General features: G+C 40.6%; 3 protein-coding genes across 3 annotated transcripts; all 3 read right to left on the reverse strand.

Moving 5' to 3' along the window:
- Nucleotides 1-4,284: 4,284 nt before the first annotated feature.
- Nucleotides 4,285-4,908, reverse strand: LOC141677977 (uncharacterized). The gene is made up of 2 exons (XM_074484139.1): nucleotides 4,677-4,908; nucleotides 4,285-4,596 (listed from the first exon to the last, which is right to left on the reverse strand). Exons 1-2 carry the CDS (start codon nucleotides 4,767-4,769, stop codon nucleotides 4,513-4,515), a joined length of 177 nt encoding a protein of 58 aa, XP_074340240.1. The 5' UTR covers nucleotides 4,770-4,908; the 3' UTR covers nucleotides 4,285-4,512.
- An 11,314-nt stretch (nucleotides 4,909-16,222) lies between these two features.
- Nucleotides 16,223-16,945, reverse strand: LOC141678834 (putative ripening-related protein 1). Its single transcript, XM_074485241.1, has one exon. It carries the CDS (start codon nucleotides 16,886-16,888, stop codon nucleotides 16,322-16,324), a length of 567 nt encoding a protein of 188 aa, XP_074341342.1. The 5' UTR covers nucleotides 16,889-16,945; the 3' UTR covers nucleotides 16,223-16,321.
- A 1,054-nt stretch (nucleotides 16,946-17,999) lies between these two features.
- On the reverse strand, nucleotides 18,000-19,549 carry LOC141679426 (protein SOSEKI 5-like). The gene is made up of 3 exons (XM_074485927.1): nucleotides 19,264-19,549; nucleotides 18,892-18,961; nucleotides 18,000-18,811 (listed from the first exon to the last, which is right to left on the reverse strand). Exons 1-3 carry the CDS (start codon nucleotides 19,547-19,549, stop codon nucleotides 18,292-18,294), a joined length of 876 nt encoding a protein of 291 aa, XP_074342028.1. The 3' UTR covers nucleotides 18,000-18,291.
- Between the last annotated feature and the right edge of the window lie 554 nt (nucleotides 19,550-20,103).

Below are 20,103 nucleotides of genomic sequence, written 5' to 3' on the forward strand. Positions count from 1 at the left end.
TCTAAAATGGTTACCTAGAATTTTAGATATTAAATAAAGAGGATGAAGAAATTGGTAGTTTAATTTATGTTTCTCTCTATAGTTTCCGAAGGGAAGAGAATAGCTAGCGGTAATTTCCCGAGTACAAAAAATAGTACATTTTACCATCTACAAAAGTACGACCCTACTATTTTAATTTCAGTTTTGTTTATTTTTTAAGTTTGTTTTCAAGAAATACGACACCGTGTATTCGATCTTGTTCTCATTTCCCTTTCTCCTTTCTTGTTTTGTACAAATACTCTTTTGAATCTCTCTTCTTTTTCCTCTTTTTCGATCTTCTTTTCTCATGTATACATACAATACACATATACACACGCCAACTCTGATAAATGTCGTGCATCAATTTAATAATTTGATACTTACGAATTGTTAACTCGCTCAATTACAATTAAAGAGAAGAAAAAACGGTCAATAGAGTATTGATTGGATAAAATTTGGTCACGGACTTGGTAAATGCAATCAAATGCAACTTAGTGCCTGTTTGGCACCGTCTCATTTCATCATAAATGAGCTGAAATCCCATTTTATATATTTGCAGTCTGTTTGGCAGATTTAGTGTAATGACCATTTCTTCTCATATATGATGAAAATTAGAAGCTTGTCCAACGTACAATCTCATTCTTCACTCTCCATTTACACGTCTAATCCTTCTAGCTTTTTCCTCATATTTTGTATATTTTCTTTGTTAATCTTTTCTTCCCTCTAACAAATAATTGTTATTATACATTATTACTTATTACCACATTTGCCTACTTTCTAATTATGTTTTTCTTTTAATTTATTTTAAAGTTTTGTAAATTTTTAATATTTCGTCTATTATAATACATTATAAATAAATTACTTAATTATCAAATATATTTGAATTTTCTTTTTTCAAATTTCATCTTATTTATTTTATAAATTAAACTATTATATTAAAATTTTAATTTTTGAAAAAATTATAACTTATAATTTAAGATTTACCAAATACATTAACAAATTATAAGTAACTTTTACGTAAAATTATCCAAACACCTAAATAACTTATAAGTTACGTTCTTCATATCACTTATATGACACTTTTCAACTTTAAGTTATAAGTTACATTTTTTAAGATACCCCAAACGGGCCCTTAATCAATTATTTGTAGATAGTAAATCTAGTTCTACCGAGTTATTTGTGGATTTAGATGATTTTAGTTGTTTATATATATAGTTTTGTTGATAGTTGGTTTTGAAAATATAGTTGATTTTGATTATTTAGGGGAATTTTATAGTGCATACCAAATTTTTAATGAATTATTCAACAGAAATATGAAATTTAATTTTGGTCAAAAAATTGCTTTTGAATATTTTATAACATTTTTTGGTTGCTTTTAAAGTTGCATTAAAATAATTGAAATTAGTTTTAAACATGCAACTGATATCAACTTTTGTAAAATTTTATGAACAAGGCTGCAAATGGTCTGAATAAGGTACTCCCTCTGTCAATGCATGTTTTTTATTGTTAATATCTTTAATTTTGTATTAGTATTAAATATAAAAATTTCACTGTATTAAAGTACTCGTAAACACGAATACAATAAGATCATGACTATATTTGATCTTATAGATTAATGGTAAATTAATAGTCAATCGCTTAACGTGAACAGTGACAAAAGTCAAAATGGGAAATGTATTTTGGTACGGAGGGAGTAGCATATTAAGTTGCACAGTTGCAAATCGTATTTTTAAAAATAAAATTTAAAAATCATATTTTTGTAATTTCTTTTTAAAGAAATCATATTTTTAAAATAATTATGTATAAAGCAGGTATTCTTGAAAAAATCCTTAATTTTAACTAGGTCTTCAATACACCTAAATATGTAAAAAAAAATCAAGCAATAGAGGGAGTACTAGTAAATTAAAACAGAGGGATTACAAGTCAATTGTTGATGCCGTACAGATCCTCTCCCGCGGAGTCATTATAAAATGCATCTGTTTGTTATTCTTCTGGCAGCTACTCATTTTCTAAATTTTAGCAACCCTAATCAATTCATGTTTAAGTATTTATTGACTTTGTGTTAACTAATATATCAATCATAAATGCCCTGAGCCATCACTTGGAATATAAACGAAAGAAAGAGGTTGCTAGCAAGTTTGATCGCTCGTTTACTAGTTCGTAGGGAAAATAATAAAGCGGTCAAATGTATCAGTTGAGAAGTCCAGAAAGCAAAGTCCAACATCAGCTGTGTGCATGCTTGATGCTGGCATTTGACTTCACAGCATCCTGTTAAACTAGCACCACTTTCAGTATAAAAATATATTGCCTCATCCATACAGAAACACACCATGCTGATGCGTTAATTGGTCCTTGCAATCGGAAATTCATTTTTGTGACGAAAAGTGAATCACTCTCCTCTCATAGGATCTATGATACTATTACATTAATAACTAATTCCGGTTAAACGAGAATGGTAATATTACTATGTCAGCACCCAGCGCAACTGTATAAGCAAATAAAATAAGCAATTAAAATCTGATTTGCAACTGCCAGGCTCATTTCTCTGTTATTTGACAATATACATAACCCAAGTACAGATAAAATTGAATCGGATATTACTAAGTTGCTTCAACTTTCGTTTGGCATTTCATATATTTGATACAACAGCAGTTGAGACTTAATACTATACTGGGGACAAACGTTATAATCTATCTAAGTAGCTGATAACCAATTGAAATTCTCTGCGACTTCTTGGATTCTGGTCTAGAAATAGAAATTTGTCATTGCTGGTTTTGCACATTCTAAATTGTAATCTCCCTTGCCCTCTGACTGGCAAAACTGCCCTCCTTTTGGGGGGTTGATATTTGTATGTGTTATTGCATTTCTACAGAAAAACTAGATATATCAATATGTATGTTGTTTATTACAATAGTTCCGAGGATCTACTCTAAACACAGATAGCATATCCGTTCTTTTTTAGCAGTAGTGCAGTTTTGACTATGCGTTTAGTAACTGTAGTTAATATCATTTGTTCTCTAGCTTGGAACTCTGGTGTATGGGGCACCTGACGTGTTTCTTGGCTCAACAGACTCGCAAGCTGAAGCCACCTGATGTACCATTTCTGAGATAGTGACCAAGAAGTTATATTTTCTGGCCAAAATCATGAAGCTATATTTTTTATTATGGTCAATTACAGAATGGTACACTCTACCTTCAAAGAACTTCCAAACCTCCCTCTTGTTACCAAAAGAAGACAGGTAATACCTTCCGGTATAATGAAGTCTAAAGAGTACCTTTTGTCAGCTACAGTTAGCTAAGCCTCTAATTTGAAATATTTATTGGCTTATCCACTTGTAATTCTCTTGCACAGATACCCTGTGTATCAAATGAGAAAAACTAACATGGAATGACTCATAATTGTACATTTACAAGATGTCCTCCAAAAATTTCCAGGATGCTATTATGGTAATAGAATTCTGCAGAGTGCAAAGTTCTGAATGTATTACGATGCTAGACCAACATTAAAAGTGAATTACGGATGGAATTGATTGTACCTACAAAAAAGAGTTTGCTGCATAGAACAAAGGTGAAGACCATTTAGCCGGATCTCTTCTCGTTTGGGTTCAGTTGATCTAATTGACACCAAGGTATTTTCAAGGGGGAAAGGTATTGGCAAGAAGTTTTGTTATGGGACAGCTCACTATAGAAAGGACATTGAGAGCAGAATAGTAGATCAAGTACAAGTAATAGTAGCCTAACCAAAAATGCTTATGACGTCCAACTATTCAAATGCGTACAAAAGACAGCAGTAAGGTTTACAAAATTAAGAAATGAGGGTTGAATCTGAAATCCCACTATCTCTTCTTGTATTACTATAGCAAAACGAACGCCTTGTGCTTGTACATTGGCATTTGGCAGTTTATTAGAAATTAAAAGGATACTCCAGTTACATAGTAAACGAAATGTGGACAACCTAACCGTTAACAATCTATTTATAAGTTATGGACAAGCTATGGCCTAAGAGTGTCTTCCATAATCCATGAGACAACATTCCATAAAAGTGACAATTTTTAAAGTAAGCAGAATGCTGCGATTAGTTGAAGCTTAATAATTTTGCATATAGTCCATATGAAAATAATTCTCCACAGATAACGTAGAATCTTCTAATATTCCTCAAGAGCTAATACAATATCTTCTAATTATCCAGAAAACATATTTTTAAAAGAAATTTTAAACTTGGAATATATTAATAGGCTTAAATCCTTAGACTTAGTTAAGCAGATGTAAGACTAATTAGCAATATAATTAGGAAAAGTCAGAATAAAAAAAAAGTTCCGTAGCTTCTGTATAACATCTAACTATAAGCACGGTAACAAATACAAATCATTATTTAGGATCAAGCCATTCTCATTTCAGAAATCACATTCCACGCATCATCAGCGGAACGAGAAACGAAACAGTATAGTATTTAAGGCAGATAGCTTTCGATTGACCTCAAATCGTTGAAGTTACTTAAGAATTTTCCTCGACTGTCTGATCGAGGTTTCCAAACTTCTCCTTGAAAGAGTCTTGCCTTTTCAACCACATCATATGCCCCTGAAATTCACAAAACGCATAGAAATAAAGGAAATGTAAACTGAATTAGATATAGTGATATAAATACAAAGAAGCAATACCTGAAGACCAGCAGCCCAAGCGATGAGTGCAGAGGCAAACCAGAACTTCTTCTCGTGAAGGAGCTTCTTCCATTCAAAATTTTTGGCTACCATTTCGATTTTTGATGAACTACTCTATTCTTTCCTTTCTAAACCCTAAACACCCAACCCCAATTCAGCTTTCCCATCCCAGCAACATGAAAAAAAGCCGATTGGATCGGGCCATTTTAAAGATCGGGTAAGCCTATCTTTAAAATATGGACCCGTTTTAAGTCTGTGAGTCGAGCTGGATCGTGTTGGCCGCGATTTTAATTGGAATTTTTTTATATAATAAATATTTTTTTTAATTAGGAATTTTTGCCCGCGCTATCCGCGCTGACTAATTTAATTTTTTTTTAAATAATTTTAAATTTAATGTTATGTTGTTATAAGTTATTTTTTAAGACATAATTAACTAATTTTATATTTTTTTCGTAATAAAAGCAGTGCATATTTCACTTTTTTCATATGACATAGATTTTTGTCAAGGTACATTACAATTTTATGAAGGAAATGATCAAAAAATAAATTAGTTAATGAATAAAAAATTAAAATAATCTCAACATGTGTATTTTCAATACTTGTTGAGTAATTTATAAAAATATGATAATTATAAAAGCGTTCATTAATTATTTTTCTAAACTCTTTAGAAAATAATTTTCTCCATAGTTTAATTTCACAAATTAAATTCTTAATTAATAATATTAATAAAGCATATTAATTATTTTATAATAAATTAAATCACATTTAATTAATTATAAAAAAACTGCTAATCAATTATTTATTTCATAAGTAAATAATGACAGGATATTATTAATTTAACTCCTCCACCAATAAATCATTCTCTTTATGGTGTGACCCTGTAGGTTCAATATTGAAGCCAGTAGTAGAAATAAATAATAATAAAACCATTTTATTATTATTTATATGAGTTCTTTAATTCATTAAATATAATTAATAAATTAATTATATTTATTCTACATCATGAGGGATACTTCTCAATATATCGCGATTATCCGGATAATATGAATTCACTGCTTAGAATATCAAGAACCTATTTAGTGAATAGTTATCGTACGATAAATTTATTATGCCCTACAATGTCCCGATTAAAAATAAGGCATAGTTCGCGTGTCAAGCCTATCTAATTTAATCATATATTTTCCTCTTCAATATGCCTAGTTCTGTTGAATGCAAATTAGAAACTTCTTTCTAATTTCATTCACTCTGGTCAGAGATTCCTGAACTAGTATAAGTGGAATGACATAGGACATTCTATTCTTTCACTAGAAGGAGCATATCCTTTATTGATCGTTCACTATTTTCGTGTACAACACTATTGGCTCCGGGCCTTTTTAAAGATCGGGTAAGCCTATCTTTAAAATATGGACCCATTTTAAGTCCGTGAGTCGAGCTATATTGTGCTGGCCGCGATTTTATTCGGATTTTTTTTTTTATAAATAAATATTTTTTTAAATATTTTTTACCTTGATTTATAAGTATTTTTTATTCGAACGAAATACTATCTTCAATTACGAGGGAGAGTATTTTAGATACCTAAATAATTTTTTTTAATAGCATCATCTCCAACATTAAATAACCCTCAGCTAAAATCTTACATGACATGTCTTAAATAAAAATTATAGAGAATTTGTAAAAAATTGGTCTCTCCAATGTTACATAAACCTTAACTAAAAATTTAGCCAACCTTCTTTTTCGATTATATATGTTTATCCAGTAGAGACGTGTATCAATATGCCACATCTTCTATTAATATATTAAAATAATATATTATATTAGTAATAACTTAAAACAATGATAACATATTGTTATAGGGAGAATTTCGTATAATAATGTTATGGAGGTTAATGGGCGGAACAAAGATCAAGGACGGTGTTTGAGGGCGGAGGAAGGTTGTTTGGTGGTGGCTGAGCTTGTATGTGGACTCCTTAAGAAAGAATAGGGTTTGTTATTCTCTGTCAAGTGTCGACTCATGTCTCATACAAGTGCCTACGTACCCTATTTATAGGGATCAAGCCTCACGTAGTTCTTGGGGAACAAGTCACGTAGGCTAGGGTTAGGACTCTTCAGCCCGTGCAGCCCAAGCCCACGATAAAGTCAGGCCTTCAGCCAATTAGTCACGTAAATCTCGATCGGCTCCACACGCTTCCTACAATCTCGCGGCATCTCCGCAATCCTTCCCGTGATTGTAGGAACAACCCGTGTCGACCCCGAAATCTACGAGCAACTCAGTCATCTATGAGTCACTTTCCATGTTGTACACAAAGTCTTTCGATGCGGGCCGGCCTGGTCACCTCGGCCCGCACCGCCTTCAAACAATAAATATAATGTTACCTCTGTTTCTATAAGATGTGGGCTCATGAGCTCAGCCCGCGTATGGGCAGCTAAGCCCACCTCGCATGAAGGTACCTGAGCCCACCTCGCGTGGGCACAACCGAGCTCAGCTCGCATATGAGAGTCCAAATGACAAATATGAGCTCACCTTACATGTGTGAGCCCAGCTCGCATGTCCTCACTTGAGCCCAGCTCGCATGTTTGAGCCCAGCTCTCATGTCATGAGCCCGGCTCGCATGTAAACTCAGCTCGCATGTTACGAGCCCAGCCCGCATGTGAACCCAGCTCGCATGTTGCGAGCCCAGCCCGCATGTGCCGGCCCAAGTCATATAAATCCATGGTTCTAGCCCACACACAAGAGTCCAGCTATTTAGTACACCCACAGGGACCTGTTTAGGGCCCATGGCCGAAAGCGGGCATAACAACTACCCCCCAAAATTCCTGGTCGCATCTTGAGGCTAGGTATTTTCTAATCTTTTTATGGCCTCGCAAGTGTGAGCCCACCAGGCCGCACCAAGCCGCCTCGCGTGTCTCGCCTCGCATGCCTTTCATCTTTGCATTCATTTTGACAGCCGTTGGACAGCTGGCGTGGGGATTTGTGTCATCTTATGAGATGACGACACGTGTCGCCTCCTCCTTTCTCTCTCCTATCTCCTATAAATATGTGAGATTTCAATTCATTTCTCACATTTCCAAAAACACTTCCTGAATTGCTGCTCAATTTGCTCAAGGATCTACCACGGCGAAGATTATCATTTCAACAAGAACCGTCTACCGGCGGCGATATTCTCCGGGACCAGATTCATCAGGATCTTCATACACCTCTCCCACAGGTACTCTTCGATTCGAGCCCGTTCTTTATTCATGCTTTATTCACGCACACCATGCGAGCACACACCACATGTTCGATACGAGTTCACACACAACCACAACGCGCGATGCGAGCCCTTTCGCTCGTTTAGATACTTAGGTGCGATCCCGTGTGAGATGTGAGGACACTTAGGTGCGATCCCATACTTGTTTTTTTTTTTTGTTTTCTTTTTAGGGCCACACACTAATTTTCACCATCTTTTACAGATGTCGAGTGCGTCTTCAGCCCGCTCCTATAATTCATCTCGCTCTTCCTCGAGCCCGGCTCGCACCTCTGCTAGCCCGGCTTGCTCTTCAGCTACTCCATCTCCATTAAACCAATACCCTCCTGAGCAGCGATTTTATCTTATAAGGGCCTTCCCAATTTGCTCCCAAGACTCCGTGACTCACCACCTTGGTATTTGGCATGACCCGGCGCAGAACTAAATCTCCCACCTTGAAAGTTCGGGCTCGAACCTTACTGTTGTAATGCCTAGCTGTCCTCTGCTGATATGCCGCAATCCTGATCTGAGCCTCTTCTCGAGTTTCTTCGATCATATCCAAATAGAGCCGATGATTGACCTCGTTTGCCTCTGAGTCATAGTTGTCCCTTCGAAAAGATCCTGCTCCCACTTCAACGGGCACCATAGCTTCACACCCATACACCAAAGAGAAAGGGGTCTCTCCAGTTGTGGTTCGGGGTGTAGTGTTGTAAGACCATAGGACCTGGGCGAGTTCTTCTGGCCATGCTCCTTTCTTCTCTTCAAGCTTTGCCTTTAAGGTATGCTTAATGATTTTATTAACCGCCTCTGTCTGCCCGTTACTCTGGGGGTGGCAGACTGCGCTAAAGCTCTTCTGAATCCCCAGCTGCTCACAAAACTCTCACATCTCCTTGCTATCAAATTGTTTCCCATTGTCAGATATCAGCTTGTAAGGGATGCCATAGCGACATACAATAGCCCTGTATACAAACTCCCTGAGCTTTCTCGATGTGATAGTGGCTAGGGGCTCAGCCTCTGCCCACTTAGTGAAATAGTCTACCGCAACTACCGCATACTTGACGCCTCCCCTGGCCTTCGGGAGTTCCCCAATCAGATCAATTCCCCACATGGAGAAGGGCCAGGGGCTCATGAGGGATGTGAGAGAGGCCACGTGGTTGTTGTAATAATTGGCATATCGCTGACACTTATCACAAGCTCGGGAGAATTCAAAGGCGTCTTTTTTCAGCGTTGGCCAGTAGTAGCCTTGACGGAGGATTTTCTGAGCTAGAGAGCTACCCCCCGAGTGATTGCCACAAATACCCTCGTGTACTTCCCTTAGGATGTAGTTGCATTCCTCCCCATGTATGCATTTGAGAAGAGGAACACTGAACCCTCTTCTGTATAGAATCTCGTCGTATATCACATAGCGGGCTGCTTTGTATTTTATTCTCCTTGCCTCGTTCTTTTCGTCCGGAAGTGAACCTTCTCTTATGTATGCTAGAATAGATGTCATCCACGTGGGGCCGAACTCATTATTGAGGCTGCTCACCTCGTGCTCGGGCACACTAGGTTGCCTCTGTATATCAAGGGGCACGGTCCCTAGCAAAGTGCTCTCGCGGCGTGAGCCGAGCTTAGCTAGCTCGTCCGCGCCTTCATTCTGTCCACGCGGGATTAGTTCCAGCCTCACCTCGTTGAATCTTGCGATTATCCTCTGTGCGCACTTCAGGTAAAGCTCTGTTCTCGGCCCCTTAGCTTGATACCCCCCATTTATCTGATAGACCACAATCATGGAGTCACTAAATACATTCAAATTCTCGACCTTCATTTCCAAAGCTAGCTTGAGACCGTTGATCAGGGCCTCATACTCAGCATCATTGTTGGTTGCATGAAAGGCCAGATGGGTCGCATGTCTGATTTTGTGAGCCTCTGGGCTGATTAGCTCGATTCCAGCTCCTGCTCCATCACCGTTAGAGGCACCATCCACATATAGGCTCCACCATGGGGCACTATTTTGTCTTTCCAGTCCAACTTCTTCTGTGCTAGGTATAACAATAAGGGCTCCCGGCTCCACTTCTTGATGAGGGGGAAATTCTAGCACAAAATCGGCCAGGGCTTGGCCTTTGATCGCAGTCCTTGGCTTATAATCCACCTCGAATTGGCCGAGCTCAACCGTCCACTTCAACATTCGACCAGAAGATTCTGGTCTATGCATCACTTGTCTGAGGGGGTAGGAGGTTCGCACTTCTATCTTATGTGCCTGAAAATAGGGCCTGAGTTTTCGGGAGGCCAGAATCAGAGCATACGCTAGCTTTTCGAGGCTTGTGTATCGAGTCTCGGCATCGGCTAGCCTTTTACTCACATAATATACCGGGAGCTGGACACCATCCTCCTCTCGGACTAATACTGCACTTATTGCAAAGTCGGAGACGGCCAAGTATAGGATCAAAGTTTCTCCTGCTTTTGGGTTGGACAACATGGGAGGGCTACTGAGATGCTTCTTTATGTTCTGAAAGGCTTCCTCACATTCTTCGGTCCACTTAAAGTTCCTCCCCACTCCTTTGATTGCTTTGAAGAACTCTTGGCATTTATCGGAGGATTTTGAGACGAAGCGGTTTAAGGCAGCCACTCGTCCCGTTAAGCTTTGAACATCCTTCACCCGTCGAGGGGATCTCATCTCGAGTAAGGCTTGTATCTTGGCTGGGTTGGCCTCAATGCCTCTATGGTTGACAATAAATCCCAAAAACTTCCCCGATTCAACCCCAAACACGCATTTCTGGGGGTTGAGTTTCATTCTGTACTCCCTTAGTATCTGGAACATTTCTGCCAGGTGGCGGACATGATCCCTCGCTTCTTTCGATTTCACCAGCATGTCGTCTACATAGGCCTCCATAGTCTTCCCCAATTGATGTTTGAACATCTTATTCACCAGCCTCTGATAGGTTGCCCCCGCATTAAGGAGCCCGAAGGGCATCCCGATGTAACAGTAAAGGCCCCGATCAGTAATAAAGGAGGTGTGCTCCTGATCTGGCCCATACATGGGGATTTGGTTATATCCTGAATAAGCATCCATAAAACTAAGCAGCGCGTGCCCAGCCGTGGAATCAACCAGCTGGTCGATTCGGGGTAGAGGAAAGCTGTCCTTCGGGCAAGCTTTGTTCAGGTCGGTGAAGTCTACACATGTCCTCCACTTGCCATTGGGCTTCTTGACAAGCACAGGGTTGGCCAGCCACACGGGGTAGAAGGCTTCTCTCACAAGTCCTGCCTCCATTAATCTATCCACTTCTTCTCTGAGGGCCTCTGCCCTCTCTCCACTAATCGGCCGTCTCTTTTGCCTAACCCCCTTCTTTTTCGGGTCCAAGTTGAGCCGGTGGCATATGTCATTTGGGTCAATCCCTATCATATCGGAGTGTGACCATGCAAAGACATCCAAATTCTCCCTTAGGAAGCGGGCTAGATCCTCTCTCAAGTCAGGACTTAGGTTAGAGCCTATTCTGAGTACCTTGGAGGGATCATTTGGGTCTACCAAGATCGGGATTGTGTCCTCTGCGGCCCCGGCCCTCTCGACCATTGAGGGCATTCTCGGGTCTAGATCTGCTCGAGCCTCGCTAGTTTTTTCCATTTCCGTGATTGCCAAACCTTCCGCATCCTTGAGCTCGGTTTGGTGAGCTTGGGTCGGGTTTATCAAGCGTTCAGAGGTCGCAGTTACAGTTCGAGTGATTCCGTCGGATGGGTCCATAGTGATTGTTGTTTCTTTGCGTGTCCACTTCCCTCTCCTAAGTGTTGCAGTGATTTGTTCTGGGCTCTCTTCTTCATCACTTGCTTCCTCTACAATCCCCTCTTGTATCAACATGATGGGCTGAGATGCTTCCATTAGTAAGGCCCCTGGGCGTGGTTCCACATGAATTCCCATGTGCTCGAAGTAGTTCTCGGGCAACTCCTCAATTGAAATCAAATTACAAGTCTCGTGGCCCTCAGGACGTATTCTTTTCCTGCCCTCTGCCTCTTCCATGGGGATGTCGCACTCCCCTGCTTCAGCTACCTCCCTTGAGGCATTTCTTGACTCGGCCGCTTTGAGCGCCTGGTTGTAGCAGACCCTGGATTCGTATTGACAGCTCTTCAAGATGCCTACCCCCGTGGAGGTTGGGAATTTTATCGTCATATGATGGACCGAGGTCACCATCCTCATTGCCCTCATAAGGGGTCTGCCCACTATAACATTGTAGGCACAAGGCTGGTCTACGACTGTAAACATAGCGATCTGGGTGGCCACATGAGGCTCCTCTCCTATGGTCACCGGGAGCCGAATTGTCCCTTTCACTCCGATCGAGTCTCCCGTGAACCCGTACAGGTGCCCACCTGTTGAGGTTAATTCTCTATCCAATAATCCCAGTTTTTTGTAGGCATCATAAGTCAAAACATCAGCCGAGCTCCCGGTGTCCACCATTGCTCGGTGAACATTCACCGTCCCAATCTTCATTTTTATGACTAGGGCATCGGTATGAGGGTAATGCACCCATTTTGCATCATTCTCTTTAAATACGATATCATCGACCTCCCTTTCAAAGAGCTCCGGGGGCCTTTGGCTTAGATGATTGACGTTGGTGAGTGGCTTGTCCTTTGCTTCCCGGGCATATCTGTCCATCGCCTTCCGGCTGTCTCCACCAATGTGAGACCCGCCTAGAATAATATGAATACTACCAGCCCGAGGGACCCTTTCTTTGTCTTCTGGGGGTGGAGGAGGGACGGTATGATAATCCGTCCTGTGTCTTCGAACCTCCTTGACAACCCACTCCGTAAGCTTCCCTTGTCTAATCAAAGTCTCGATCTCATCCTTTAGTTGTCTACAATCAGCTGTATCGTGTCCGGTGGCCTCATGGTATGCACAATACTTCGAAGTGTCTCTTTTATTGTAGTCTGTGAGAGGAGTTGCCTTCCTGAATACCCCCTTCCCCACATATGTAGCATATATGTGGTCGATAGAGGCTACCAGAGGGGTGTGTGTCTGCCATTTGCTTGTATAAGGCCTCCCCGAATCTTTTGTGGTCTCTTTGCCACGGGCAGACTTTTTCGGGCTCGAACTACGCCGATATGTCTTCCTCCTTTCGTCAGGGCTTGAGGATCGGTCCCTCTTGTCTCGATAGCTTTCGCTGATTTTCAGCTCTCTCATCGATTTCTCTACCCTCTTGAAGGGTTCGGCTTGCTCATAGAACTCGGCCAAGGTCCTCGGCTCACTCGCTTGGAGGCTCTTCCAAAATTTCGATCCTTCTTTCAGCCCTACTATCAAGAAATTTTTGATGGTCTCCTCACTGGCTCCTCTCACCTTGGGGACCTCGGCGTTGAACCGACGAAAGTATTCTGCCAAGGGCTCCCCCTCCCTTTGCTTGATGTTGGCTAACGTGGCCACAGGAGGCGAATAGTGGAGGGTCGACTGAAATTGTCTGACGAACAAGTCCTCCAATTGCCTCCACGTTCTTATGCTAGCCGGTCCCAACTTGGAGAACCATTGTTGGGCACTACCTCTGAGTGATGCCGCGAAGAGTCTGCAACGGGTCATCTCCGGCACCTGATAGACTTCCATCTCAGTGTTAAATTGAATAAGGTACTCCGCCGGGTCGGCTTCGCCGTTGAATAGAAGGTCGGGGTTGTGCCTAAACACCCGAGGTAGGGGGGATGATCGGATAGCAGCCGTAAACGGAGAGGGGGCAGCCGAAGCAGGGGGCCCTCTCTTCTCTTGCTCCATCTCATCTAAGATCCTTCTCAGGTCCCTTACTCTAACAACTTCTCCTTCTCTGTCACCTCCCGCATTACTCGAATGTTGTGAGCCCTGAGGTCGTTCGCGGCGTTCCCCTCCTCCAGCTCGGTCCTGCGACTCCTCTTCACGATTGTATCTGCGTCTATGTCGCTCCTCCCTTCTGGGTGAGGTGTGTTGACGTCTTTCCGGAGGGGTCGTTGCCCGTTCCCTTTTCGAGCCTCTTTTATCCACGGGCTCTTTCTCTTCTCTCTCCTTCTTACTATTCTCCAATTTGAGCCTGAGGTCATGTTCGCTTAGTTTTCTACCCACTCGGTCTAGCACGCTAGTTGACCTTGCCTCAGATGAAGCTGGCTTCGGCCCCGATCTCGTAGAGATCTGGCTGCCCCGCTCATCATGGCCTCGGGGTATATCTTCCTTTTCGCGTGATGTTTCTTTCTTCTGTTTGGTCTCGGTTGCCACATCATCAAAATCGTGGATCAGCTTCTTCTGAGGGCCTTTGCCCTTCCAGCTACGCTGTGAGACCTTGAGGCGGCGTGCCTTACGCTTGGCGTTCCGGACCGAGCTTCTTTCTACCTTTGACATTCGGGCGTTGATCTGATTCATCTGATCGGCCAGCCCTTCGAGATACGTCATCACAGCCTGCCCGTCCACGGTTGCAATTGGTGGAGGTGGCGCCTGATTCTCTGGGGGCGTGTGTTCGAAAGTAGGGTCCTTCTTGCCTCCGCTCCCTGGTGTCGTTGCTTGCTTGCTTTCTTTGGTCATCTTTCTCCCTAAGATGAACGCTCCCCTCCTTCTAGCGCCAAATGTTATAGGGAGAATTTCGTATAACAATGTTATGGAGGTTAATGGGCGGAACAAAGATCAAGGACGGTGTTTGAGGGCGGAGGAAGGTTGTTTGGTGGTGGCTGAGCTTGTATGTGGACTCCTTAAGAAAGAATAGGGTTTGTTATTCTCTGTCAAGTGTCGACTCATGTCTCATACAAGTGCCTACGTACCCTATTTATAGGGATCAAGCCTCACGTAGTTCTTGGGGAACAAGTCACGTAGGCTAGGGTTAGGACTCTTCAGCCCGTGCAGCCCAAGCCCACGATAAAGTCAGGCCTTCAGCCAATTAGTCACGTAAATCTCGATCGGCTCCACACGCTTCCTACAATCTCGCGGCATCTCCGCAATCCTTCCCGTGATTGTAGGAACAACCCGTGTCGACCCCGAAATCTACGAGCAACTCAGTCATCTATGAGTCACTTTCCATGTTGTACACAAAGTCTTTCGATGCGGGCCGGCCTGGTCACCTCGGCCCGCACCGCCTTCAAACAATAAATATAATGTTACCTCTGTTTCTATAAGATGTGGGCTCATGAGCTCAGCCCGCGTATGGGCAGCTAAGCCCACCTCGCATGAAGGTACCTGAGCCCACCTCGCGTGGGCACAACCGAGCTCAGCTCGCATATGAGAGTCCAAATGACAAATATGAGCTCACCTTACATGTGTGAGCCCAGCTCGCATGTCCTCACTTGAGCCCAGCTCGCATGTTTGAGCCCAGCTCTCATGTCATGAGCCCGGCTCGCATGTAAACTCAGCTCGCATGTTACGAGCCCAGCCCGCATGTGAACCCAGCTCGCATGTTGCGAGCCCAGCCCGCATGTGCCGGCCCAAGTCATATAAATCCATGGTTCTAGCCCACACACAAGAGTTCAGCTATTTAGTACACCCACAGGGACCTATTTAGGGCCCATGACCGAAAGCGGGCATAACACATATTATTTGTAAAATATAATTAACCATTATAACGAGCTCCAACAATATGTTAGGGGTTTGGTAAACTTTTTTATTATTTTAACCGATTATTTTAGTTAACACCAATTTGTAGATGCTCAAAACATTAAAAAGTAATTGTAATGGTAAAAATGGGCGGGGTCACTCGGGTGACTAGTACCTCTTTTTTTTTGCTAATACAATGCAAAAACCACTTTTGTTGACCCATTTTCCACTTGTGTATCCAGACGATCAATTGGGTAGCATCCGCTCTCACGGCCATCCCACCTATTTGTAAAAATTGTTTGAATTTGCAAAGTGCAAACATCAACTTAAAAATGAAATTGTTATCACGGACGATTTCATAATACTCTCATTTAACATTATACTCCTTATCATGACTGACATGTCGAAATTTGAAATTGCATGGTCTAGCACATAAGAGCAACTCAAATGGAGAGTTCCAAAAAGGGGTGGAGGGTGCCACAAACCTCTAACACATTCTTTTCTGCGCTAACAACTCCCGAGAACCCTATGCTTGACTCGCATTTTAACTCTGATTGCTGTATTATTCGGAGGATTGTCATATGAGCTCCATGGTTGATTCCTCCTTTTTCAAAATGACAAGAGGTGGTTCTTGTCAGTTGTATGACAAGGTCTTGTATTGTTGTTGTACATAATAAATTAGATCAAGTTAATTATCTCCTTTTAAATTATATGATGTATAAATTATAATCTAATTATTGTTATCGTCCTAAACAACAATATGATACAATCATTTCATATATCAACAAATACAAATTTTTATAATTCTCGCACACTAAGAAATTAATTCATACATACATAAACAAGTCACATAGTATATATAATGGAGTTGCACATTGAACAAAAGAGACAAATATTTGAAATACAATCGACTACTTAATCTTGGCTAATTAAGCATCAGACCAAGTAATGTCCAAGTCACCCCAGTTATCTTTAGGCACCCCTAAGGCTTTCCACACAGCCTTTGAAGCATCAACAATGTTGTTCGGACATGGTGGCTGATAATCATGTTCATCGTCACATCCCATTGTCGAATCACACTCATCTACAACCATGGCCTCCACGCTTCGACCATTAGCACTGATTCTGATTTTGTTAAGGCATCGGGAGCCTCCATTATACCATCCAGTAGATAGTGCTACAACCGGTGTGTCATCATCATGGTAATGGTTATCACATTCTGATGGGCCGCCGCCATCTCCCCCCTTCTGGAAACTATTCAGGGTTAAAGTTGCTTTCGTGTCACCGGTTACCCGAGGTGAGCATGTGTAAGTTGGGTACAACTTTCCTTGAACACAGCAATCAGAGTCATTCTCGCGGTTGCATTGCCCATGTGGTGCCTTTCTTCCCTTAATTGTGCCGCTTGGGCTACAAGAAAGAGCATCAATCTGTAGGGAACAGGCAATGATGACAGTAAGCAATGCCGGAAGAAATACTACTAGGCTAAAGTTCTTCATTTTATCGATATGCTTTTTTGTTCTTTATCTGTTACTAGTATGGTACATAAAGGATTACAGAACTAGGTAGTATATATACATTTTGCACTCACACAAAATGCCAAGTTTGTACTCAAAACCCAGTATCTTACTAATCTGGTATTCTGGTACAATAATTATATGGCCATATGGGATAAAATTCTGGTCTAGACAATATACCTGTACGTAGTTTTCACAAGTAAAAACACACAAACATTCATACATGTCATTTTAAGCTAGCAAATACGCCCAAATGCGAGGATGCAATAATACTAGTGCGCTGCCCCTCCTCTGCCCCTTTGTCGGTTCCTAGGATATTAAAATAGATAAGGATATTAAAATAGATAAAAATAGAGTTAATTATGTTATTATCAAAAGAAGACTAGTAGTATGTGTTTCGGATATTAAATTGAGACAACTTTAAATTCTTATCCCTCCCTCCCATTTTAGTTGTCAAAATTCCTTTTATAGAAATTAAATTAATCAATTTTTGACCAAATATTACACATTACTTTTTTATTATTTTTAAAAACTTAAAATTATATATTAAAGTAGATTAAATATACTTTCCGGTAATATAATTTTTTTATTTTGTTCAATTATAAATTATTACTCCCTCCGTCCTTTTGATTTGTTATAAAAGGATTGAGTACGGAGATTAAGAAATATGTATAAAGTAGTGAAAAAGAGAAGAAAAAGTGAGTGAAGTGGTGAGACTCATTAATTTTTAATGTATAAAAGGGAGATAGTGGGGTAAAAGTAGTGTGAAAAGAAAAGCGGGAAAATTGGGGGACCCATCGACTATTTTTGGTAAGTTTTGAAATATAAAGAAATGGATGGGGACATCGAAAAAGTAAAGTGTAAAAAAATGAAAAAGACAGATGGAGTAATAAACTTATGTAATAACTAAAATTGGATGGAGGGAATATATGGTTGGAATGAAGTTTGTTATATAATTCATAGTGCACCAAAACGAGTACATAGGAATTTTAAATTTCAAAACAATTTTTTTGAATTCTGGAATGTAAAAACATGTACATGTTCAGATTTCAAGTTTCAACCATTCTTTTGAGCTTTGATATGTCATTTAAAATATTAAAAAGAGATGCACTCACACTACAGTAATCCCACATATATGTAGAAATTGTTTGAATTTGCAAAGTGCAAACATGAACTAAAAATAAAATTGTAACAATCGACGATAACATAATACTCCCATCTAACACTATACTCCCTTATCATGACTGAACATATCCAAATTTGAAATTCCATGATCAGTTCCAACCTATTTCCGTCGATCAGTGATTCAGTTTTAACCTAGTTCCGCCTCTGAATGATCAGTTCTTACATGTTTCCAACGCTGCTTAAGATACTCTTGGCCCCAATCACAACCCTTTCATGGGAACAGAACCACACCTAATAAACTGCATCAACATTTTCGTAACTTTCATCCTCCCTCTTAAATTCTTAACCGTACGATCTCCACTTCTGTAGTCCACTTCGCTACATCCACTCACACCTTCCAACACCTCTGATTCACAATGTGATGCCACCGGTGACACATCTTCCCCGCAAATCTCTAAAACATTCTCTTTTGCGCTAACAACTCCCGAGAAGCCTCTGCTTGACTCGCATTTGTAAACTTTGTTTTCTGTATTAGTTGGAGGATTGTCGAATGAGCTCCATGATTGATTCCTTCTTTTCATTATTTTTGCTGGAGATGCAGTTATCTTCCGGCCTTCAGCGCATTTCTCTGGCATGTTTTGAGATGCTGCCGTTTCGGTGGATGATGAAGAGTGTTGGATGAGTTCGGATCCTTTGATTATGTATTCGTCTTTGCCGTTTGTTGGATTGATGATATCGTTTTCTGATAGGTCTTGCCACACGTATCCGTTCTTGTAGCTCCTGATGATTTATTACATGCTACGTTACATTATTTTTTATGACAAAACATGTACTACATTGTTATGTATAGAATGGAGTACCGTTTGGAAGACCATGAGTACATGCTGGCCATTCCCTCTCCTCGGAGTTCGTTTAATCTGTTCAACACATCTGCCCGAACAAAAAAGTAGATGATACATATGTCTGAGTAAGATTACTCAGAATAAACATTTGTGAGGCGTGGCGGAGCCAGAGTGTAAAATCAGGAAACATATGAAAATCAAAATAACAAAAGTGTTTAGCAAAAATCATCAGATCCAACATTATTCAAACCAACTGTCTACACAAGAGTTAATTTCACTAAGATTTGGTACTTGACCTGGAGCCAGAGTGAAACATGGACTAAAAAGAATTTGTTAGCAATATAGGTAAATATTGTACATTTGCATCTATTTTAGTGATTAGCGAGGTACCTTTAAAGTAGAGTTCATGGGAGGAATGAGGGAGAGTAACCTCCATGAAATGAGGATGCTGAAGGCTGCCATTTGGAGAAGAAATGTAGTAGATAACCTCGGCTAATTTACTGCCACCGCTAGTGCTAATCCTCTGGGACTTGTTAACTTGCTCCGCTTTCACCCATATATTCTTGCTGCTTTCTTGGTCTACACTGCTAGTCCTAGTACTGTTATTTGTATGGCCATAGTAGTGCTTCTTGTTTGGGATCAAAATCTCTGTGCTTGACCTTGCCTTGGCCGCCATAGATCAATAATTTTACTTATAAAAATTTAAGCTATCTACAAAACAGCGGACACGTGTTGATAGCATTAGCGTCGATTGTGATTTGTGAAGGGAATTATGGAAGAGCTTGGGAGGAGGTAGGTATTTAAGCAGCTAATTAGATTATCATTTCGAGTTTCAAGTTTGATTCCCCCCTGAAACCCAGTGTGTAGCTATCAATAATCTATTGGACTTTTAATCTTTTGATTTCTGTGTATGGCATTAGGTACTAATAATGGGAATAATACAGTGGACATGTGATAATATGCAGATACAATATAAAATTTAGCTGTTGTGTTACTTGTGCAGCAAAGCTATCAACACATTTTTCTTGTGAGTTGTTTACATAGCAGAGTAAGCTCCTTTTTAACCTTTGCTCTGAGTAATTAAAAACTAATTAGCCCGTGAAAACATGTATCGACATGGGAGACAGTCCGACAAATAACAACTTTCATTAACAGGGTTGATGGATCATGGATGGGGTTATATATAGAATATAGACAGGTTTCTTCAGGAGTAGTTTCCTGTGCACATAA

The sequence above is a fragment of the Apium graveolens genome, chromosome 8, assembly GCF_009905375.1.
Source record: "Apium graveolens cultivar Ventura chromosome 8, ASM990537v1, whole genome shotgun sequence".
In the NCBI taxonomy this organism is placed as follows: domain Eukaryota; kingdom Viridiplantae; phylum Streptophyta; class Magnoliopsida; order Apiales; family Apiaceae; genus Apium; species Apium graveolens.

What these genes read in the sequence shown, in the direction of transcription:
- LOC141679426 (XM_074485927.1), bottom strand. Translation starts at nt 19,549, where the DNA reads ATGGCGGCCAAGGCAAGGTCAAGCACAGAGATTTTGATCCCAAACAAG. An exon ending in CCATGAACTCTACTTTAAAG is followed by an intron (nt 18,962 to 19,263) that starts GTACCTCGCTAA and finishes TTGTTCGGGCAG; the next exon opens with ATGTGTTGAACAGATTAAAC. An exon ending in TACTCATGGTCTTCCAAACG is followed by an intron (nt 18,812 to 18,891) that starts GTACTCCATTCT and finishes ATAAATCATCAG; the next exon opens with GAGCTACAAGAACGGATACG.
- LOC141677977 (XM_074484139.1), bottom strand. Translation starts at nt 4,769, where the DNA reads ATGGTAGCCAAAAATTTTGAATGGAAGAAGCTCCTTCACGAGAAGAAG. An exon ending in CTTGGGCTGCTGGTCTTCAG is followed by an intron (nt 4,597 to 4,676) that starts GTATTGCTTCTT and finishes TGTGAATTTCAG; the next exon opens with GGGCATATGATGTGGTTGAA.
- LOC141678834 (XM_074485241.1), bottom strand. Translation starts at nt 16,888, where the DNA reads ATGAAGAACTTTAGCCTAGTAGTATTTCTTCCGGCATTGCTTACTGTC.